Genomic DNA, 20,462 nt, shown 5'->3' with positions numbered 1-20,462 from the left:
TCTCTCAGTTCCATAAATTCATGTATGTTTCACTGATATCAAATGCAACTGTTTGCTCATTTGTTTGGAATCACCATTCGAGGTGTCTTCTCAAGCTTCCGTGTAAAGCCTTCATTTGTTTTGTTAATTTTACTTTAGACTTATTTCTATGAGTAATTTCTTCATGAAAAAATGCATTTAAATATTAAAAAGCATCCTTAGGCTCTATCTGAACAATAAAATGGGGGAGATTGCTTTTTCATAAAAATGCTGTGTGGTGAGAGGCAAATGTTGACAAGTATTTGTAAAATATTTTGAAGTTCCGTGTTAAAAAAAATGCTAAAAAAAGTATTAGTTTCAGTATTTCTTTTTTTCTTTTTATTAATTTAAGGGCGGGGATGAGGCCAAGGGAGAAGGAGACAGAGAGAATCTTAAGCAGGCTTCATGCACAGAACAGAGCCCAACGTAACGTCTCAATACCCTGAGATCATGACCTGAACTGAAATCAAGAATCAGATGCTTTATCAACTGAGCCGTCCAGGCATCCCTAGTTTCAGGATTTCTGAATGATCTTATAAGTCTACTAATCTCAACCAGTTATGCTTAGTTCCCCACATATTAGGAAATTATCTTTGAAGGGTGATTAGAATTTTAAAATTTTCATAAAAATGTATGAATAAATTATAATAAATCCATGTATCTGAGATTCTTAAGCAAAAGTCTTACATGAGAAAAGCCAATGATCTGCCAAATCATATTTTTCTTTTACTGTAAATAACTCCTCACAAAATACACAATTCTTTTGACTGTTAAAGTAGGACACACACACACACATACATACTCACACATATACACATACCCAGATTAAAAGAAAGATGTCCTTTCCGTAACAATGCTACATATACCTTAGCAGTTTAAAATTTGAATATAAAGAGCAACCTAAATTTATATTCAATAGAGCATCCATAGCCTGCCTTGCCCTCCCAGGAAGAACTATGTTTCTGACACATAATCAAGAATTACAAGTGAGTGTTGTGTCAATTAAATGTGAGCCTCATGGCAAACACTGGAGATGCAAGAGTATCTTCCTTCAGTTTAATGAAGTCAATCCAGTTATCAAATTTATGTTTTTCTCCAAGTTTATAAACCTTTGTTCTCAGATTGTTGCTGCACTCCTATTATTGTACTACCAAGTAATTTCTGAAATATTTTAGAAGCAATTCTATTTTTGAAATGTATTGATTCTTCTATTCAGCATTGACCAGATACCTGCAGCTATATGCCAGATGTTGGTCTGGAGGCCAGTGCTTGGCCTGGCAGTCAAAGGACAAATTATTTAACATAAAGGCATAAAAAAACAGTATATGCCATCACTTACTGATCTAGTAATATGGATGAATTTATCTGTAACCAATCATCTGAGTGGTCCTTGAGACTAGAATATTTATTTTGATTTTGGGAACAGGTGCTGGAAGAAAAAGCTTAGTGCTCACAAACCCTGAAGGGTAATGCCACACAGATGGCCAAAGCTGTCATGAAACATCAGAGCACAGGTGGCAGGGGAAAGCAGACATAGTAAAAGCAAAGAGGAGAGCCCAAAGGAGCACGAGAGGATCCAAGCAAACCCAATTCATTCTCTCCACAATACCTCAAGGCCCTGCTTTTGCAAAATATTTCCTTCACCTAAACAAGCAAGAAAAATGCTTTATAGCAACCAACATTTGTTTTGAAGACTAGTGGAATATGACTGGTTTTCATGCCTCCACAACTATGCCCCAGTCCACAATGGCGATGGGAAGAAGCCAGTAAGATCCAAGTTCAGTTTCAGCCAAGTTTCTGTCATTTTCACTGAGACAAACTCGGATAGAGTGGGGATTAAAGAAGCTGCAAAGCCCACTGGAAATTCATATTGTATTAGGGGATTTTTAAAAAATGGGAGATAACATATTAAGTAAGCGTGCTAAACATAATTTGAGCACCTACTAGATGAGCAGTTTTTATAAACTCCCATTTTAATGCCCATGACCACCCTGAAAGATTAAACACTATCAATATTTTACATGTAAGAAACCTGAGGTCAGTGAGGTGAGGTCAAGGTCACAGAACCGGAGAATGATATAATTGGATGCCGAAGTCACGTTTGACTTCTGAATATATTCCTTTGCAACACAATAACAGTAAAATAGGAAACAGCAAAGTTAAAGATATGCAATTTTACCAGTGCAGTGTGGTGGTTCACATGAATATAGTACCCAAGCTTTAAATGAAAAATGCAAATTTAAATAGCACTACTTTTGCTCAGCATCACGCTCTGAAAATACATGTGATAGGCAGTGCCTCTCATCACATACAATATTAGAAATCAAATTTTGAACTTAATTTGTATTTTAAAGATGGCAACTGGTAATATACATCTTTCTGGAGAGTGTATAATTTCAGAGAGTAGCAGAATGCTAAATATAAAAACGATTTCTATCTTGTTTAAACATAGGCCTAACATAAGAACTTTATTGTGCACACAGAAAAATTTTGTTTTGACACTAAACAGAAGTTTATGGGAATTTTTTTTTAAAGTCTTTAGCAAAGCTGACTAAAAGCTTTGTTTGCAATTGTTTGGACGAGGCTTTCTTGTGCCAATGTCATAACAGATTTCATTCCAGTGTAAGAACTTCCGAACTGCAAATTTGCAGAAATGAATCTTAGCTATAATTTACAATTGTATTGAACTGAATGAATACAATCACTTTCCAGCAAGTAAAAGACCACTTTTAGCTGCTATTGAAAAAATACAAGGTAATTGCTGGCTACATCAAAAATGATCATTGCTACCTATTTTCTGGAGCTACCATATTATCAAGGGTCATGGATAACAGGAGAGAATCTCAGACTACTCTATCGTAAATGTTCAGGGCAGAGACTAAATTTACTAAAATGACTGGAAACCACCTTAAACATGGATTCTCAATATTTGGTTTTGTAATGTGGAACAAAGAGTTAAAACACCCTGAAAAGGGCATTGTACCATCTAAAGCCTTGATAGTGTAAGTAAATGCTATGTGAAAATATTCTTTAATTTTTTTCATTTTTAATTTTTTACCTGAGATACAATGAACATATAACATTGCATTAGTTTTAGGTGTAAAAGTATTCTTGTTGTTTAATATTTTTTTTATTTTTATTTTTTTATTTTTATTTATTTGTGATAGTCACAGAGAGAGAGAGAGAATGAGGCAGAGACACAGGCAGAGGGAGAAGCAGGCTCCATGCACCGGGAGCCCGACGTGGGATTCGATCCCGGGTCTCCAGGATCGCGCCCTGGGCCAAAGGCAGGCGCCAAACCGCTGTGCCACCCAGGGATCCCTGTTGTTTAATATTTAGAGATCATTTTAGGCTAACATGCCATGATCAACATACTAAATTGTTTCAGCCTGAGTTTTGCTCATACATTTAAATGACTTGCAATTCAATAAATTATCCTTGTCACTGCCTTTCTCTTTTGTACTTCTGTCAACTCTGTGGACAAAGGTAAGATATTCAACTACTCGAGTTCACGTTACTCCTTTCTTTGGTCACAAATAAATGCTATTAATGATTGTAAGAATTTCTAAAGACTTTTTCCTAGGAGATGAAAGTCTGTTTCTCAAAAGTAAGAGTTCGGAGGAGATAATTATCAGATCTTATACTTAGGTTAATAAAGTCAAATGTACTAATTAACAATTAGATAAAAGTTGTTTAAAAATATTCAGGGGAGCACCTGGGTAGCTCAGTCAGTTAAGCATCCAACTCTTGATTTTGGCTCAGGTCATAATCTCAGGGTTGTGAGATCAAGCCCTGAGTCAGGCTCTGCACTCAGCAGGGAGTCTGCTTGTATTTTCTCTATCCCTCTTCCTCTATCCATCTCTCCATTTGTGCTCTCTCTCCCACCATCTGTCTCAAATGAATGAATGAATGAATGAATAAATAAATAAATAAATAAATAAATAAATAAATAAATCTTTAAAAATATATTTAGGGATTGTCTTTTCTATAATATGTTGGAAGAGATGCTCAGAAAATCCTCTCTCAACTGAAAATTTTAGGTTAAACACACATAGAAGCTAAGAAAGCAGGGATCCATTGTATTGAGTCATCACTGGAGATGACATTTGTTCTGAGAAATGGGCTACTTTGTGATGGCCTGGAGTGTTAGATCTTGGGGCCATAAATGGGAATCAGGGAACAAAACTGTCAGCTAAAGAGCCGACACTTACATGGCTTGGAGTCCAGGTTTCACATTATATTTTTGGACCACCAGGCCCCAAACTAATTATTTAGCTTCTCAGCTCTTCATCTTTCATCATACAAAGGAAATGAAGAGGTATTCCTACAAGTTTAGATAGTCTCCTGTTTGTTGTTATTAGATTTGCTTTTTAAAGTTATATTACAACCCTGATATTCACAAGCTGGAGGGTACTGAGCAGATCAGTGTGATATCCTCATAAGGAGCTCAGAACAGTTATACCAGAGACACAGGCATTCCTATGTAGACTATTAAAGAGCAACTGGAGTGAATTATTAGAAAAGAGTGATATGTATGTTATATAAAATTGTACAAACTTAATTCTTACATGTACAAGTTCATTTTCTTATGCTATATAGGAGTGAGTTGCTCTATGTTGTAAACATATATGATTATAGTTATCCCTAAATCATATTCATGAACCATGTTATCACCATCAAAATAAATTTAAGGATTATTGTTACTAACATATATCCCAACCACTAAAGCCTAATCATCTTCACCTCAACATTAGTCTTGTATAAAAACTCAAGCCTCTACCTGAGACAAATGGAAATTTAGTTATCTATTTCACAACTACAAATAGAAACAACTTATTACTATATCTCTATATTTTGCTACATAGTAATCCTGTAATAATGGGACAGTAATATTAGCTTTTTGCATTCTAATATTGATCCAGACCAATGAGGTCACTATCTGGGCATTAGGGAGAGAGTTAAGTCATCATGTTTTCATGCATTCAGTCATTAACACAGGATTTCTGTCACGCCTTCTTACACAGTAGTTTTGTTTGCTGGGTTTTGTCTGTGTCTGTCTGTTTTCCTCTAAGATCACATGCTTTCATTTCTAGGTTGACCGATTCAGTATTTTTCCAATTTTTTTTGAAATTAGTTGGCATAAAAAGATAATTTTCAAATCAAGATAAAACTAGGCTTTCCCTCTTTTTTTTTTTTAAAAAAAAATATTTATTTATTTGAGAGAAAGAGAGCATGCAAGCAGGGGAAGAGCAGAAGGAAAGGGTCAAGCAGACTCCCTGCTGAGAGGGGAGTCTGACTTGAGGCTCGATTCCATAACCCTGAGATTATGAACTGAGCCAAAATCAAGAGTCAGTTAACCAATTGAGCCACCCCAGCACCTACAGGCCTCCCTTCCTGCTCGCTTCAATTTCTAAATTTAATTTTTAATAATTTTTTTAGCTTTTGTCAGTTTTTTATATTAAGGTTTTATTTTAATTCCAGTGCAGTTAACAAGCAGTGTTCTATTAGTTTTAGGTACAATATGGTGTTTCAACAATTCTATACATTACTCACTACTCATCATAATTGTACTTTTTAATTCCCTTCATCTGTATCACTCATTCTCCCGCACCAACCTCCCTTCTTGTAACCATCAATTTGTCCACTATAGTTAAGAGTCTATTTCTTGGTTTGACTTCTTTCTCTCTCTCTTTTATCCCCCCTTTGCTCATTTGGTTTGTTTTTCAAATTCCACATACGAGTGAAATCATATGGTATTTGTCTTTTTCTGATTTATTTAACTTAGCATTATAATCTCTAGCTCCATCCATGTCATTGCAAATGGTAAGATTTCACTCTATCTTTATGCCTGAATAATATTCTGTTATATATCTATCTATCTCACTTCTCCATTCCTTTGTCGATGGACACTTGGACTGTATCCATGATTTGGCTATTATAAATAATGCTGCTATAAACATAAAGGTGCATGTGTCCCTTTGAATTAATGTTTTTCTATTGCTTGGGTAAACACCCAGTAGTGCCATTACTGGATCATAGGGTAGCTCTATTTTTAACTTTTTGAGGAAACTCCATACTGTTTTCCACAGTGGCTGCAACAGTTTGCATTCCCACATCCTCGCCAACACTTGTTGTTTCTTGTGTTTTTTATTTTAGGCATTTTGACAGGTATGAGGTGACATCCGTTCTAGTTTAATTCCAGTATAGTTTTGATAGTCCTGTTGATTGTTTTCTTTGCTATGCAGAAACTTCTAATTTTGATGTAGTACTAATATTTTACTTTTGCTATTTCTCTTGCTTCAGGAGACATATCTAGGAAAATGTTGTTATGGCTGATATTAGAGAAATTACTGCCTGTGCTCTCTTCTAGAATTTTTGTGGTTTTGGGTCTTTTAAGTATTTAATCCACTTTGAATTTATTTTTGTTAATGGCATAAGGACGTGGTCCAGTTTCATTCATTTGCATGTAGCTGTCTAGTCTTCTTGGCACCATTTTTTGAGGAGACTTTTTCCCATTATATATTCTTGCCTCCTTTGTTGAAGATTAATTAACCATAGAATTGGGGGTTTATTTATGGATTTTCTATTCTGTTCTACTGATCTATGTGTCTATCTTTGTTCCAGTACCATCCTGTTTTAATTACTACAGCTTATGGGGTGTCTGGGTGGTTCAGTTGGTTAAGCATCTGACTCTCGATCTCAGCTCAGGTCTTGATCTCTGGGTTGTGAGTTCAAGTGCTGCACTGGGCTCCATGTTGGGTGTAAGGACTACTTAAGAAAAAAAATTACTACAGCTTTGTAGTATAACTTGAAGTCTGGTATTGTGATACCTCCAGTTTTTTTTAAGATTTTATTTGTTTATTCATGAGAGACGAGAGAGAGAGAAAGAGAGAGAGAAGGAGAGAGAGAGGTAGAGACACAGGCAGAGGGAGAAGCAGGCTCCATGCAGGGAGCCTGACGTGGGACTCGATCCCGGGTCTCCAGGATCACACCCTGGGCTGAAGGTGGTGCTACACCACTGAGCCACCGGGCTGCCCCCAGTTTTTTTTTTTCTAATATTTTATTTATGTATTCATGAAAGACAGAGAGAGGCAGAGACATAGGCAGAGGGAGAGAAGCAGGCTCCTCACGAGGAGCCTGATGTGGGACTCCATCCCAGGACCCTGGGATCACAACCTGAGCCGAAGGCGGACACTCAACCACTGAGCCACGCAGATGCTCTTCAGTTTTGTTTTTCTTTTTCAAGAATGCTTTAGCTATTCGGGGTCTGTTTTCAGTTCTATGAAAAATGCTGCTGGTATTTTGATAGGAATTGCATTAAGCGTGTGGATTGCTTTGGGTAGAATAGACATTTTAACAATATTTGTTCTTCCGATTCATGAGCATGAAATGTCTTTTCATTTCCTCGTGTCATTTTCAATTTCTTTCATCAGTGTTTGATAGTTTTCAGAGTACAGTTTTTGCACCTCTTTGGTTAAGTTTATTCTTAGATACTTTACTATTTTTGGTGCAATTGTAAATTGGATTGTTTTCTTAATTTCTCTTTCTGCTGCTTCATTATTGATATATAGAAATCCAACAAATTTCTATATGTTGATCCTGTATTCTGCAACTTTAATGAATTCGTTTATCAGTTCTAGTAGTTTTTTTTGGTGAAGTATTTCAGGTTTCCTACATTGAATATCATGTCATCTGTGAATAGTAGAGTTTTATTTCTTCCTTAGTGATTGGATGCCTTTTATTTCTTTTTGTTGTCTGATTGCTGTGGCTTGGAGTTTCAGCACTATGTTGAATAAAAGGGGTGAGTAGACATCCTTGTCTTATTCCTGACCTTAGTGGAAAAGCTCTGTTTTTCCCAATTAAGTATGATGTTAGCTGTGGGTTTTTCATATAAGGCCTTTATTATGTTGAGGTATGTTCTCTCTAAACCTACTTTGTTGAGGGTTTTTATCATGAATGGATGTTGTACTTTGTCAAATGCTTTTTCTGCATCTATTGAAATGATAATTGGTTTTTATCCTTTCTCTTACTAATGTGAAGTATCAAGTTGATAGATTTGTGAAAACTGAACCACACTTGTATACTGGGAATAAATCCCACTTGAACATGGTGAATGTTTGAAATTTTTAATAAAAAAATTTTTAAAGGAAGTATAGTTGACAGACTTCTCAGTTAATTATATCACCTTCCTTAGTGTTGCTTACTATCAGAAATACATTTGACTCTCCTTTCTCCCTTATCTCTCCATATCCAATTTTCATCAGATGGAACTGTGGTGGACCCTATACAGCCCAGCATCAATCACATTCCTCATCAGGAATGAAGGACTTATTCCTGTAGCTGCAGGGTATGACACTGGAAGACACAAATGATGCCAGCCTTCTTTGGGCATTGCCTTAGCTTGAAAAAAATGCCTTATCCAGGGTCAAACCCACTTCCGCATGTAGTCCACTTTCAATTACTTATTAACACAGCAGCATAAAGGTCCAGTCCCCTTCTCCTAACTTCGGACAATTCCAAAGGCCATCCTAGCTTAAGAGACCCCAATGAATTGACTAAAAGCCTTCACTGGACCTGTCTAGAAGCCTAATTTCTTTGTCTTCCTGGTCAACATACCTTCTTACCTTTCCTTTCACAAGTGTTTATCATAATACATCCCCTAATAAATGTCCAGCTAATCTCCCATCTCAGAGTTTGAATTGCTGAAAACCCAAGTTGTTAGCACATCATTTCCCATTTTTATTTCTTTGAAAACTCTTCCTCTGTTGTTTAATCCACTATCACTGGTCTAGTTCAGTCTGCCATTAACTTTTTTCTTTCTTTTGTTTTAAAGATTCATTTATTTGAGAGAGAGAGAGAGAGCGAGAGAGAGCCCATGCACTGATGCGCAAGCCGGGGGCAGGGAGTGGGGGGTTGGGGTCGCTGCAGAGGGAAAGGAGAAAGAGAATCTCAAGCACACTCCTCACTGAGCATGGAGCCCCACAGGGGGCTCAGTCTAGCGACACTGAGATCATGACCTGAGCTGAAATCAAGAGTTGGACACTCAACTGCCTGAGCCACCCAGGTGCCCCTACCCTTAACTTTCATTTAAAATGATCAATCTTCATTCTTTGTTCCATGGCCAAAGAGGCATTCAAATTCAAGCCTCCATAGCACACACTTGAAACATGATCGTAGCTCACTGCAGGTTGCTCCAAAAATTCCAAATCCATCCATTTTTCAAAATTGCTACCTACCAATCAGTATGACATGATACCCACTGTAGTATGTGCTCTTGGTGTCCCACAAAAGTCCCCTCTGCAGACAGTTTCCAAACACAGCATTGGTTTCCTATAACTTTTTGAGTAGGGATTGATGTATTGCCATGGGAATCTGCCCTAAGAGCAAACCTTAGCCAATGAGGGATTGGAGTTAGTGGATGATTACCACAATTTGCTTGTCCTTTGGCATGACAACATTCCCTGAAGGTTCCCAGTGAGCTTCCCCATGTCTCACCAGTAGTGTGATATCTAGCCTACTTTGTGTTGACGTTGTCCTTATAGCATCTTACCTTCCCATTCCCTCAGAGTGCTTCCTGTGATCAACTCTCATCTAAGCCACTTGCAATTAAACTCTTTTCTCAAGGTCTGCTTTTAAGACAAGAAGCACAAATATTGAGAACTGATAAACTAGAACATTACCAAAGGCTTTTAAAGGATCTCTCAGATCCAACTGCCCTCTCTTGTCCCTCCTATCTGTTTTGTAGTTTACCTTTAGATTTTTCTTTCTAAAACTCTGTTGACTTATGCCCCTCAGACATCCTCAATGGCTCCCACTGTAGTAAGAAGTAAAACAAAATTCTGTCCGCCAAAGTCTGTCTGTATTTGTAACTGCATGTAAGCTGGCATTTTCCTACCACACACACTACAGACACACTTTTCTACTCATTACTGACATGAAGTATCTTCTCTGTGTTTTCAATAAGGTTGTTTCCTCTGCTGTAATGCCCTCTCCACCATATTGGCTAAGAAATCCCAGCTTATCCTTTTTTTTTTCCAGCTTATCCTTTGAAGTCCAAATCAAACCCATTATCCCCTAAAAAGACTTCTCATATCCCCAGTGTTAGGGTTAATATTTCCTGCTACTATGCTCTCCAGTCCCATGTTTTAAGCTTTTGGTATATCAGAGTGTACCTCGTACTGAGATGATTTATGGATATATATTTCCACCAACAGATATGAATTCCTAGGAGGCAGGAGCCATGCTACTCATCTTTGTACCCATGGCTAATATTTGATATAATTAACAAACTTATATTCTAGTCTGGCCAATGAGAAAGGACACCAAATCAAAGTCCTGGGGCACCTCAATGAGTCATATTTTAACCCTTTAGTTGCTGCTGGCTTGCTGGGAAGTCTTGAGGCGCCTGAGGGAGGGGCTGTGGTGGCTATCATGGCAAGGGTTTTCTTATAGTGGAGCTGAATTAATGGAGTATTTGCCAATACATAAGGAAAAGCATCTGTTATAATATTTTAACAAACAGATCATAATTGGTTGGATGTCAGCTTTGTTCACAACTACTATACTTATAGAGGCTTCCCAAGTTATAGGCCTTTTGTAAATAATTGTTATATCATTAAGAACAAACTGAAAAGGAACACAAATTTTTTTAAAAGACTGCTGATACATACATGCACATGGATACATTTCTTTAACCAGTACAAATAGGAATATTCTCATATACATATGAAAATTTTATAGTCTGGTTTTTTAATCATGTTAGATTAACAGCTGTTCAGAAACAACTACATTTACACTGCTTCAAATATTGTAGACGTTTTCTAACAATAATATCAATAAAAATAGACTTGCCCTTCTTTCCAGGCTCACCTTCTCCAAATCATATCAACATTAATTCCCCTCTAAGGGACTGCCCTGGAAAGAGCAATCATGATAGTGTCTTGCAAATATTTTTCAAAATTATGAAGCCAGCAAAGCCTCTTGTGTAGCCAGCAACATTTACTAATTCATCCTCAACAGTATACCTGGAGTTGCCTTTAACTCTGCTAAATTCCTTCTAAAGTCCTTCAAACCAGCATATGAAATGAGTCCATATCTGTTCAGTGAAAATATGTACTGAAATTTTATGGTCTCAGAAAGGCTGCCAAAACTAACAAAAATGACTATACAAAGGAAATACATGTTAAATATGATTACTTAACTATTCTTAGCTCCATTTCCATAACTTTGAGAGTCTGATTCACAGGTAAGGGGTTTTGTTTCTGTAAGGGAGTCATAAATATTTCTAATACAACAATGTTGTGCAGTGAGGTTCCTCAAATTCCTTCTCATACATAGCAGAACTCTTTGCCTTTTGTAGAACAGGAAACTGAGATTTCATATGTTTATCAAAAATAATGGCAAATCTGAATGATTTACTGTCCTTTACAAAAGACTAGTTACCATGCCAAAACTAAGGGAAATCCACCAGATTTGTCATTTGATTATTAAAATGAGAAGTGAAATTTATATTTCACTGTCATTTGTTTATTAAAATGAGAAGTGAAATTTATATTTCTTAAAATCAATTCACATCTTCTGAATTGGGACACTTGGGTGGCTCAGCAGTTGGGCATCTGCCTGAGGCTCAGGGTGAGATCCCGGGTCAGGGGATCAAGTCCCACATCAGGCTCCCTGTGAGGATCCTGCTTCTCCCTCTTTGTCTCTGCCTCTTTCTCTGTGTTTCTCATGAATAAATAAAACATTTTCAAAAAATCTTCTGAATTACATAAAAAATGACATAATGTGCTACTTTATTGAAATGCTAGGAATAGGTTCACTGTAGCTCAAAATCTGCCTATCACACGAATTATTAATTGGTTTTGAAAAGCCAAATGTCTGAAAAATGATGAGAAGATTTTGGAAGATGCTAGTAACTATGACTGGTGATATGTGAGTTCAAGCCTGCTAGGAGACAGTGGGGGTGGGCAAGTTGGCTCTTGCTGTACAGTACATTGTTACTGAGGTATTGAATGGATCACTATGTTTGCCATTCTGAAGTTTCCCTTCTGCTTATTAATAGCATTGGCTATTAATATGCTTGTGTATAGACCCTTCTACGCTAAGTATGAACCCTCTCCTAAAACATTCTTTGTTGAGGCAAACAGGGTTGAGACACTAGTTTTCCATGTAGCACAAGATTGCTACTAGGTGTATACTAACCACACTGCTTCTTTTTTTTTAAGATTTTATTTATTTATTAATGAGAGATAGATAGATAGAGGTGGGGGGCAGAAACACAGGCAGAGGGAGAAGCAGGTTCCACGCAGGGAGCCTGACGTGGGACTCGATCCTGGGTCTCCACTGAGCTGAAGGCGGGGCTAAACCACTGAGCCACCCGGGCTGCCTCACACTTCTAAATTATATCCATTTACCTACATTATAATGATTTCCTCAGAAGGATCCAACAGGGCATTTGATTCTCTCCCGAAGAAGACAACTTATTCCTTTGATAAATCATAGTCCCTTAGTTCTTCTCTATTACTCTTCTACACTTCTCAAGTACCTTCCCTTCAAAAGTTTATAGAAACACCCCTCAGCACTATTCCCATGCAGGCAATTCAGTTCTGGGACCATCAGGGCAATTTTTATAAATGAATACTTTATTAGAGACAAGGAAGGAAACTTCACACACTAAAGACTGTAACCTATTTTTTCATGTATCAATTCAGTGCATATGCTTGTTTTTACACTACCTATTCCCATCAACAGACATTCTCATGAGATGTTGTCTGGCTCATAAATTGGTATAAGTATTTTAAAGTATTTACCACAATTTTAAGTGTAAATACCCTTAACTAGATATTTCTACTTCTAGAAATTTGTCCAACACATCCGTTCAAATAAATGGCCAAGAATGTATAGCACTAGACATAAAATGTATGTCCCAAAGTTCAGATTATTCAGAAAGCTAATGACCAAAGTAGAAAACTAAATGTCCCTCTGAGTCATTTATTAGAAAGGGAAAATGTAAGCTATATTTTTAAATTCCTTCTCATTGTGTATCTATCCTAGAATAATATTTCACTAATGGTTTTGTTACCTGTGAATACACCACGTTTCCAAGGGGATACATGGAGAATATATGGAACTGCATTATCAGGGTCTATGGTGATGTTTGGATTTCCCCACACTATTGGAAGATCTGAAGTTACCTAGAAAAGAGATTTCAAAGAATTACATAATGCCAATATTTACATGAAATTTATGTAACAAGTTAAAGCATAGAAAAAAATGAAAATGTAAATACTTCCATTAAAACTGTTCACCTTAAAAAAATAAAAAAAATAATAAAACTGTTCACCTTTAAATGAAAAGCAAACCAGAAAAACACTATATACAGTAAAAGAAAGATCAGAGGAGAAACTTCTGAAAAAATAGGACAAAAAATGATTCTTATGAAAAGAACAATGCTTATTTTCTGTTGCTACTTGTAACAAGATCACTGATGCTTAGATATCCTGAATATCTTTTATAGGCCATGCATAATTTTCTTTATGCATTTCGATGTACAAAAGATGAACCATTTCAATGCATTCTACATCAATATTAATACAGCAAATAAAGTATATTTAAGCAGCATTCGACCATAACTCTGATTGAATCCAACTTTCAGGTCACTGAATGGTACATTTTACTACCCCCCACTGTCTAGGAAAACACTAATCTACTTTGGGTCTACAGACTTGCCTCTTCTGAACAATTTGTAGGAAAGAAATCATAACATGTGGTCATTTGTGACTAGCTTTTTTTTTCACTTAGCATCATGTTTTCAAGGTTCATCTGTATTGTGGTATATATCAGTACATCATTTCTTTTCATGATACTAAATTGTCACGATATGCCACATTTTGTGTATCCATGTATAAGCTGATGGTAATTTGGGTTGTTTCCACTTTGGTCTATTATGAAAAATATTGCTATAAAAACATGTGTGAGCTTTGAAGTGGACATAGATGTTCATTTCTTATGGATGTGTATGTATCTAGGAGTGGAACTACTGGAGCAGATGGTAACTCAATGTTTAACCTTTAAAGTTACTGCTTTCCAAATCTGTGTTTCAAAGTGACTGTACTATTTTCTTTTCTACCAACAAGGCATAATGGCTCCTATTTCTCTACATCTTCCCTCCAAGTTTTTACTGTCATTTTGCTTATAGCCATCCTAGTTAAGTGTGAAGTGGTATCTGATTGTGATTCTGATTTGCATTTTTCTAATGGCTAATATGCTGAGTATCTTTTCACGTGCTTATTGATCACGTGCATATCCTTGCTGGGGAACTGACTACTCAAAGTCTGTACGTTTTGGGGGTGCCTGATAGCTCGGTGGGTTAAGCATCTGACTCTTGATTTTGGTCCCCCAAGTTTTTCTTGAGTAAACACTCTTCAGATTGTTCTAAGTTTTTGTTTAATTCAAGGTCTGAAAATGTTCACATTGACAGTTTTTTGCCAGGGTTTTATTGCTTTTGAGGAGGAACAGATGTATGCAACTCCTTGCTCTACCATTCTGGAAGTCCCATATCTGCTGTTTTCCATATTGCATAACTATTTTCTACTACTTGATCACTTGGATAAAATGCCACAGCATTTTACCTGTGTCTCAATTGTGTTCTCTGATTTTTTATTTTCTCTTTCATATTAAGGAAGTCTCAACCTGCTACTGAAAACTATTCTTGCAGCAGTAAGATGAAATATAACTTAAAAGGCTATTTAAAAAGGTATAAAAATGACTACTAGCTGGGGCGCCTGGGTAGCTCAGCCGGTTAAGTATTGGACACTTGATTTCAGCTCAGTCATGATCTTGGGGTCATGAGATCAACCTCCGTGTTGGGCTCTGTGCTGGGCGTGCAGCCTTCTTAAGATTCTCTCTCTCTTCCTATTCTCTCACACTTTCTCTTTCTCTCTAAAAAAACCAACCAAACAAAAAAAAAAAAACCCAAAACCAAAACCCTACAGCAATGAAAAATAGAATAAAGATATGAAAAGAATATACTGAGTTTGCGTTGTTAGCAGACTGTCAAAGTGCAGGTGCACAGCAAGCAGTTGAGAATGAGGGACAGAGATAACACATATGTCTTGAGTAAAAGTGTAGATTTGGTATTTGTACTTTGATGACAGTTTAGAGCCAAGAAATTGCCAGGTGAGATGTAAAAACATAAGAATACTTTGGAAGATGGAAACTTGAAAAGACATCAGAAGGTTAGAGGAATAAAGGAACCAGATAAGTAATAATCAAGAAATGGCAGGGAAATGAAGAATACAGAATGATATAAAATAAAAGGTGGAGAGTATTAAGAAGGCAGATTGACACTGTCAAACACTACATGAGTTTTGAGGCAGATCTGTTGGCAGAAAAAGTGATTTTTATTTTCTTCTTTTTTTTTTTAAGATTTTATTTATTTACTTGAGAGAGAGCAAAAGAGAACACAAGCAGAGGGAAACGGAGAAGCAGGCTCCCCACAGAGCAGGGAGCCCGATGTGGGGCTCGATCCCAGGACCTTGAGATCATGACCTGAGCCAAAGGTAGACGCTTAACCAAGTGAGCCACCCAGGTGTCCATAACTGATTTTTCTTGACCCAAAGTCCAGAGCGATTTCTGTGGCAGCAGTTTCTTTCTTTTTTTTTTTTTCCTGTGGCAGCAGTTTCATAGCACAGCTGTGAAAAACAATAGAGCTATAAATTATCCACCACAAATTAAGAAGTGATCATGTAATCACCACTTTTTTAAAAAGTTTAGCAATCGTGGACAATAAAGATGATAATAGTTGAAGGATAAGTAACATACAGACATGTTTTCTCTGATAATGGAAACATTTGAGAATATTCATAGTAAGGGAAATAATCCCACAAAGAGGAAGATACTGAAAGAGACAGAAAGAGCAGAGGATAAGAATGTGAATCAGTCTTTTAAAATATTTTATTTATTTATTCATGAGAGACACAGAGAGAGAGAGGCAGAGACACAGGCAGAGGGAGAAGCAGGCTCCATGCAGGGAGCCCAATGTGGGACTCGATTCTGGGACTCCAGGATCACACTCTGGGCTGAAGGCAGATGCTCAACCCCTGAGCCACCCAGGCGTCCCTGTGAATCAGTCTTGAGTGCACTGAGGTCAACTTCATTTCACTGAAGGAATGAAGATGGAGAATCAAAAGCACTTTAGTGGTACCAAAGAGTATGATGAAAGCTGGAAGTATAAAGCAATGATTCTCAGCCCAGCCTTTCTCCTTGTTGCTACCTCAGTTGTTCCTCAAGAGAATTTCTATTGAAATACAAGCAATAAACTTGTATTATGTACTAAATTATGGGGCAGCCTGGGTGGCTCAGCGGTTTAGCGCCGCCTTCAGTCCAGGGCATGATCCTGGAGACCTGGAATTGAGTCCCGCTTCGGGCTCCCTGCATGGAGCCTGCTTCTTCTGCCTGTGTCTCTGCCTCTCTCTCTCTCTCTCTCTCTCTCTCTCTCTCTGTGTCTCTCATAAGTAAATAAATAAAATATTTAAAAAATTATGAATGAAATGAGAGGGCAAATTTGTAATGCTCATTATTCTGTGTTGATTAAAAACAATGGTAAATTTTAAACTGAGAAAGGCGCTACTGTGTCTTTTGACAGTATCTCTAGGAACAAATGTTTCTTAAATACATGTGTGTTCTTTCATAATTGTTGGAGCTCTTTAAATATAAAAAGTATGGAAAATCTTCCTGGAAAAACTATTATGTGATCGATACTATAATTTATGTTTAAAATGTAGATAGGAGAGGCATGCCCCTTTTCTCAGTTTATAATCTGGTGGAGAACAATAAAAAGGTAATAGCAATATGATATAGTATGTTTGATGGTGGAACAGGTAAAAAAAATGTTGTGTAAGCATATGAAAGGCATACTCCCTAATTCTATAATCCATAAATGTTAAAAGCTGTTCAAAAATTTTTTTGAAAATACTGCTGACTATCATTCTTGGAAAAGTGGCATCTAAGACTTACCCTAAAGAATTAAAAGGAGTAAAATAATCCCAGATAAATGGTAGAAAGGGAGTTGGGTAGAGATTTCTTGATGGGAACAAAAGGAAATACTGTTTACAAAGGGCTGAGTGCTGCTGGAGCCAAGAGTGGCAACAGATGAAAATGAGCAGATGAGCTTTTAAAGGACAGTGAAAGCCCATTCAGGGAGTATGGATTCGATCCCCTCGGCAAGAAGCGATACTGACAAATTTCAGCAGAGGAGTGACAAGATGAGATTTTCATTCTTAATATTCACTCCATTTGCCATCCAGTAAGGAGAGAAGAAAACCAAAGCACATATTTTTTTTCAGGATTACAAACAAAAATCAGAGCGCAAACTTGGAAAATTTCCAAACTTCTGCAGTACCCTCTGAAACCCAGGCACCTATGATGAATAGATATGTGAAGCTTCTTTCAAGGATTCTATTAGACAAACAACAATTTATTGATAAATGTGGGAGCAGGGAGTGGGAAAAATTATTTTGGGATTGGTTTGAATCAGGTGAGGGAAGCCAAATGTAAAACTTCAAAAAAAAAAAAAAAGGATGTAAATAATTATGCACTTGTTCACATTCCAACTATTATTCACCCTGATAAATGACAAGATACACTTTTAAAACTTGGATCTACAGATTTCACATTAAAATTTTAAGAGCTGGGATGCCTGGGTGGCTCAGCGGTTGAGCAGGCTCAGGGTGAGATCCCCAGTGTCCTGGGATCGAGTCCCACATCCGGTTCCCCACAGGGAGCCTGCTTCTGTTTCTGCCTCTTTTTCTGAGTCTCTCATGAATAAATAAATTAAAAAATTTTAAGATCTGTCAAAAATATTTTGGAAAATACCTTTTATTATCATATATAATTTCTCCAGGTAAAAATACATGATTCGAATAAGTAGATTTCAATGTGCTTTATGATTATGTAGTAATACTTAGGTACAAAACTTGTTTGGGGATCCCTGGGTGGCGCAGCGGTTTAGCACCTGCCTCTGGCCCAGGGTGCGATCCTGGAAACCCGGGATCGAATCCCACGTCAGGCTCCCGGTGCATGGAGCCTGCTTCTCCCTCTGCCTATGTCTCTGCCTCTCTCTCTCTCTCTCTCTCTCTGTGTGACTATCATGAATAATAAAAAATTAAAAAAAAAAAAACTTGTTTGGTGCTATTTCTTCTTTACAATTGAAATGAAATCTAATAGCTGTTGGCCTAACAAAAAATAGAGTTTTAAACATTTCCTTATGTGACACTTCACCCAGTTATGTAAAATTAAATGTTTTTAAAATTCCGTATAATTCAATAGCCCTTCTGAAAACACTTTCATCCTTAAAAAAGAAAACAATCTTACCTTAAATGTTTGGATGGTCTTTGTATAATTGGGCACCATTATGGACTTATTTGTTATGTTCCCTACTTGACAGTTTATAGTGATGTGTTCCAAGGCCAGGGGTCTTTTTCCAATCCCTTTTATGTCAAAGACATGCTCCATACCATCTACTTCATTTTGTAGAATAAGTCTGCCCTATGAAAAATCAGCCAAATTTCAGCTCTATAGGAGTCACAGTTGGATGTCAAACAATCTCTGCTATCCTATTAACTTTGAATCTGATTAATGAAATGAGCTTTCAAGGAGGTGTCAATCACTGACTTTTCTAGTTTATGTATAAATACTTCTACTGAAAGAATAAAGATGAATATCCTGTAAAAAGCTCTATATTTCTCTTTATATTCTATAAATGAGAGAATGAGAGTTTATATAGGCATTCTCATACATAGCAATTATATGCATTTTTATGTCCTTGTCAAAGAAATATGTCTTAAGGAAATATTCTCTGAAGTACCAACTACCTTAATGAATAAAAACAAAGGAACAATGATTTTACTTTGTTAAATGTGTTATGTAAAGATAATCTAGACATAGGTACTGGCAGCCAATGGCATTGTGAATTTCAGAAATTTTATCCCTTAAGTTAAAAGATTTATTAAAGTTTGAAGCAGAGTAAATATTAAAGATCAAAGCATATAGTATATAACTTTTATGCAAAAAGGCTTATAAATTATAAATGTTAATATCATACATCAGTTTATTGACAAATTAATAGTAGGAAAAAAATAATGAGTTCATACCATAATCTCACATTCAAAAATGGGTTTGAATGTAAGAGGATATTGCACAGTTTCACCTGGTCCAACATATAAAACAGGAGGTCCATAAAACCATTCTCCTTCTATAGTAACTTGACATTTCCATTCATTCTTTGTTTTATTATTCTAAAGCATGAAAAAATATAGAGAAATATCAGAAGGGTGATATTGATGAAGCCGAATTATGTATTAATTCTTGGTATTTTTAATAAAATTATATATTGTATTTTAAATTACATTTCATAAGAATCACCTTTTGAAAGTTATGGTTGTTAAGAACAACTATCAACAATGTGAACATACAGCATAAGGATGACTATGCTTTCACTGTCATATAGGAGCATTGTCTAATAGGTTGTTCCATGGGTTATTTAATATTTAAAGAGATATTTGATTTATCAATTATTGTAAAAATTATAAAATGGTCTTAGAATTACACATTCTACTTCTAATTATGGGCAATCTATCTGGTAGATTGTTCAGATAGCAAAGCTTACACATTTCATCATTACAAATTTTTGTTCTTTGAGCAGATTTTTTTTTGTATCCTTAATAATTAAAGAAACAAAACCAATTTCTAGTCTAGAAAGTCCAACATTCCTTACAAACATATTACCTTCTTCTATGCTGTATGTCACTTTGAGAGCCAAGCTACAGTCAATAATTGTTCTCAGTAACCATGAACTCATCTTAATTGTGAAGATCACACCTGAATTTGGAGCAGATATTGGAGAGATCATAACGCTGCCTGGTGAGAGCCAGAATTCCTTTTGAGTAGGAATGTGATGATAAGTTAAGGAAGTTGAAGTTTATTTTTGAAGGAAAGAGATCCAGTAGAAGTGATTAGTGAGGTACATAACATGATAACATTTATATTGAAGAATAAAGCTCTGTCCTCAATGTGGAGAAACAAATGGCAGCAGATAATGCAATTAGAAATAGCAATCATTCAAGACGAGAGGTTTGGAGGACTTTAATTGAGACAGTGGCGATGGGAATGAAGAAAAATACCAAAAAAATGTTTGCACTTACTAGTGGAATATGCTGGGTAAGGGCTTCAAATGCTGGTGTTTCAAATTCAAATCTGGCCTCTGGATGTTCTTCATTTACCACACCTTCAATGCAATAGAGACGCACATCATATTGTGATGTCAGCAAAATTTTACAAGGGTACCGTCCAGGACTGACAGGAACAAATTGTAGAGGAACTAGAACAGATCCATCTGCAACTATTAAAAAATTTTAAAAAATATCTTGGTCATTTATGATGGCACA

The 20,462-nt window shown here is 36.4% G+C and overlaps 1 protein-coding gene across 5 annotated transcripts in view; it reads right to left on the bottom strand.

The window, feature by feature from the left end:
- Positions 1 to 20,462, bottom strand: part of CFAP47 (cilia and flagella associated protein 47) — a 504,616-nt gene that overhangs the window by 173,959 nt on the left and 310,195 nt on the right. For all 5 annotated transcript variants that reach the window (XR_005386243.1, XR_005386242.1, XM_038587158.1 and 2 more), the window contains 4 exons: positions 20,220 to 20,416; positions 19,170 to 19,313; positions 18,391 to 18,564; positions 13,100 to 13,211 (listed from right to left, as the gene is read on the bottom strand). Coding sequence is in view for 3 of the 5 variants with exons in the window: in XM_038587158.1 (XP_038443086.1) it covers positions 13,100 to 13,211; positions 18,391 to 18,564; positions 19,170 to 19,313; positions 20,220 to 20,416 (627 nt within the window). In the remaining 2 variants the exon portion in view is untranslated. The remainder of the gene's footprint in view (positions 1 to 13,099; positions 13,212 to 18,390; positions 18,565 to 19,169; positions 19,314 to 20,219; positions 20,417 to 20,462) is intronic.

The sequence above is a fragment of the Canis lupus genome, chromosome X (genome assembly GCF_011100685.1).
Source record: "Canis lupus familiaris isolate Mischka breed German Shepherd chromosome X, alternate assembly UU_Cfam_GSD_1.0, whole genome shotgun sequence".
NCBI lineage: Eukaryota > Metazoa > Chordata > Mammalia > Carnivora > Canidae > Canis > Canis lupus.
The sequence above is the reverse complement of the archived record's forward strand: the minus strand, read 5'-3'. Positions and strand labels throughout refer to the sequence as shown.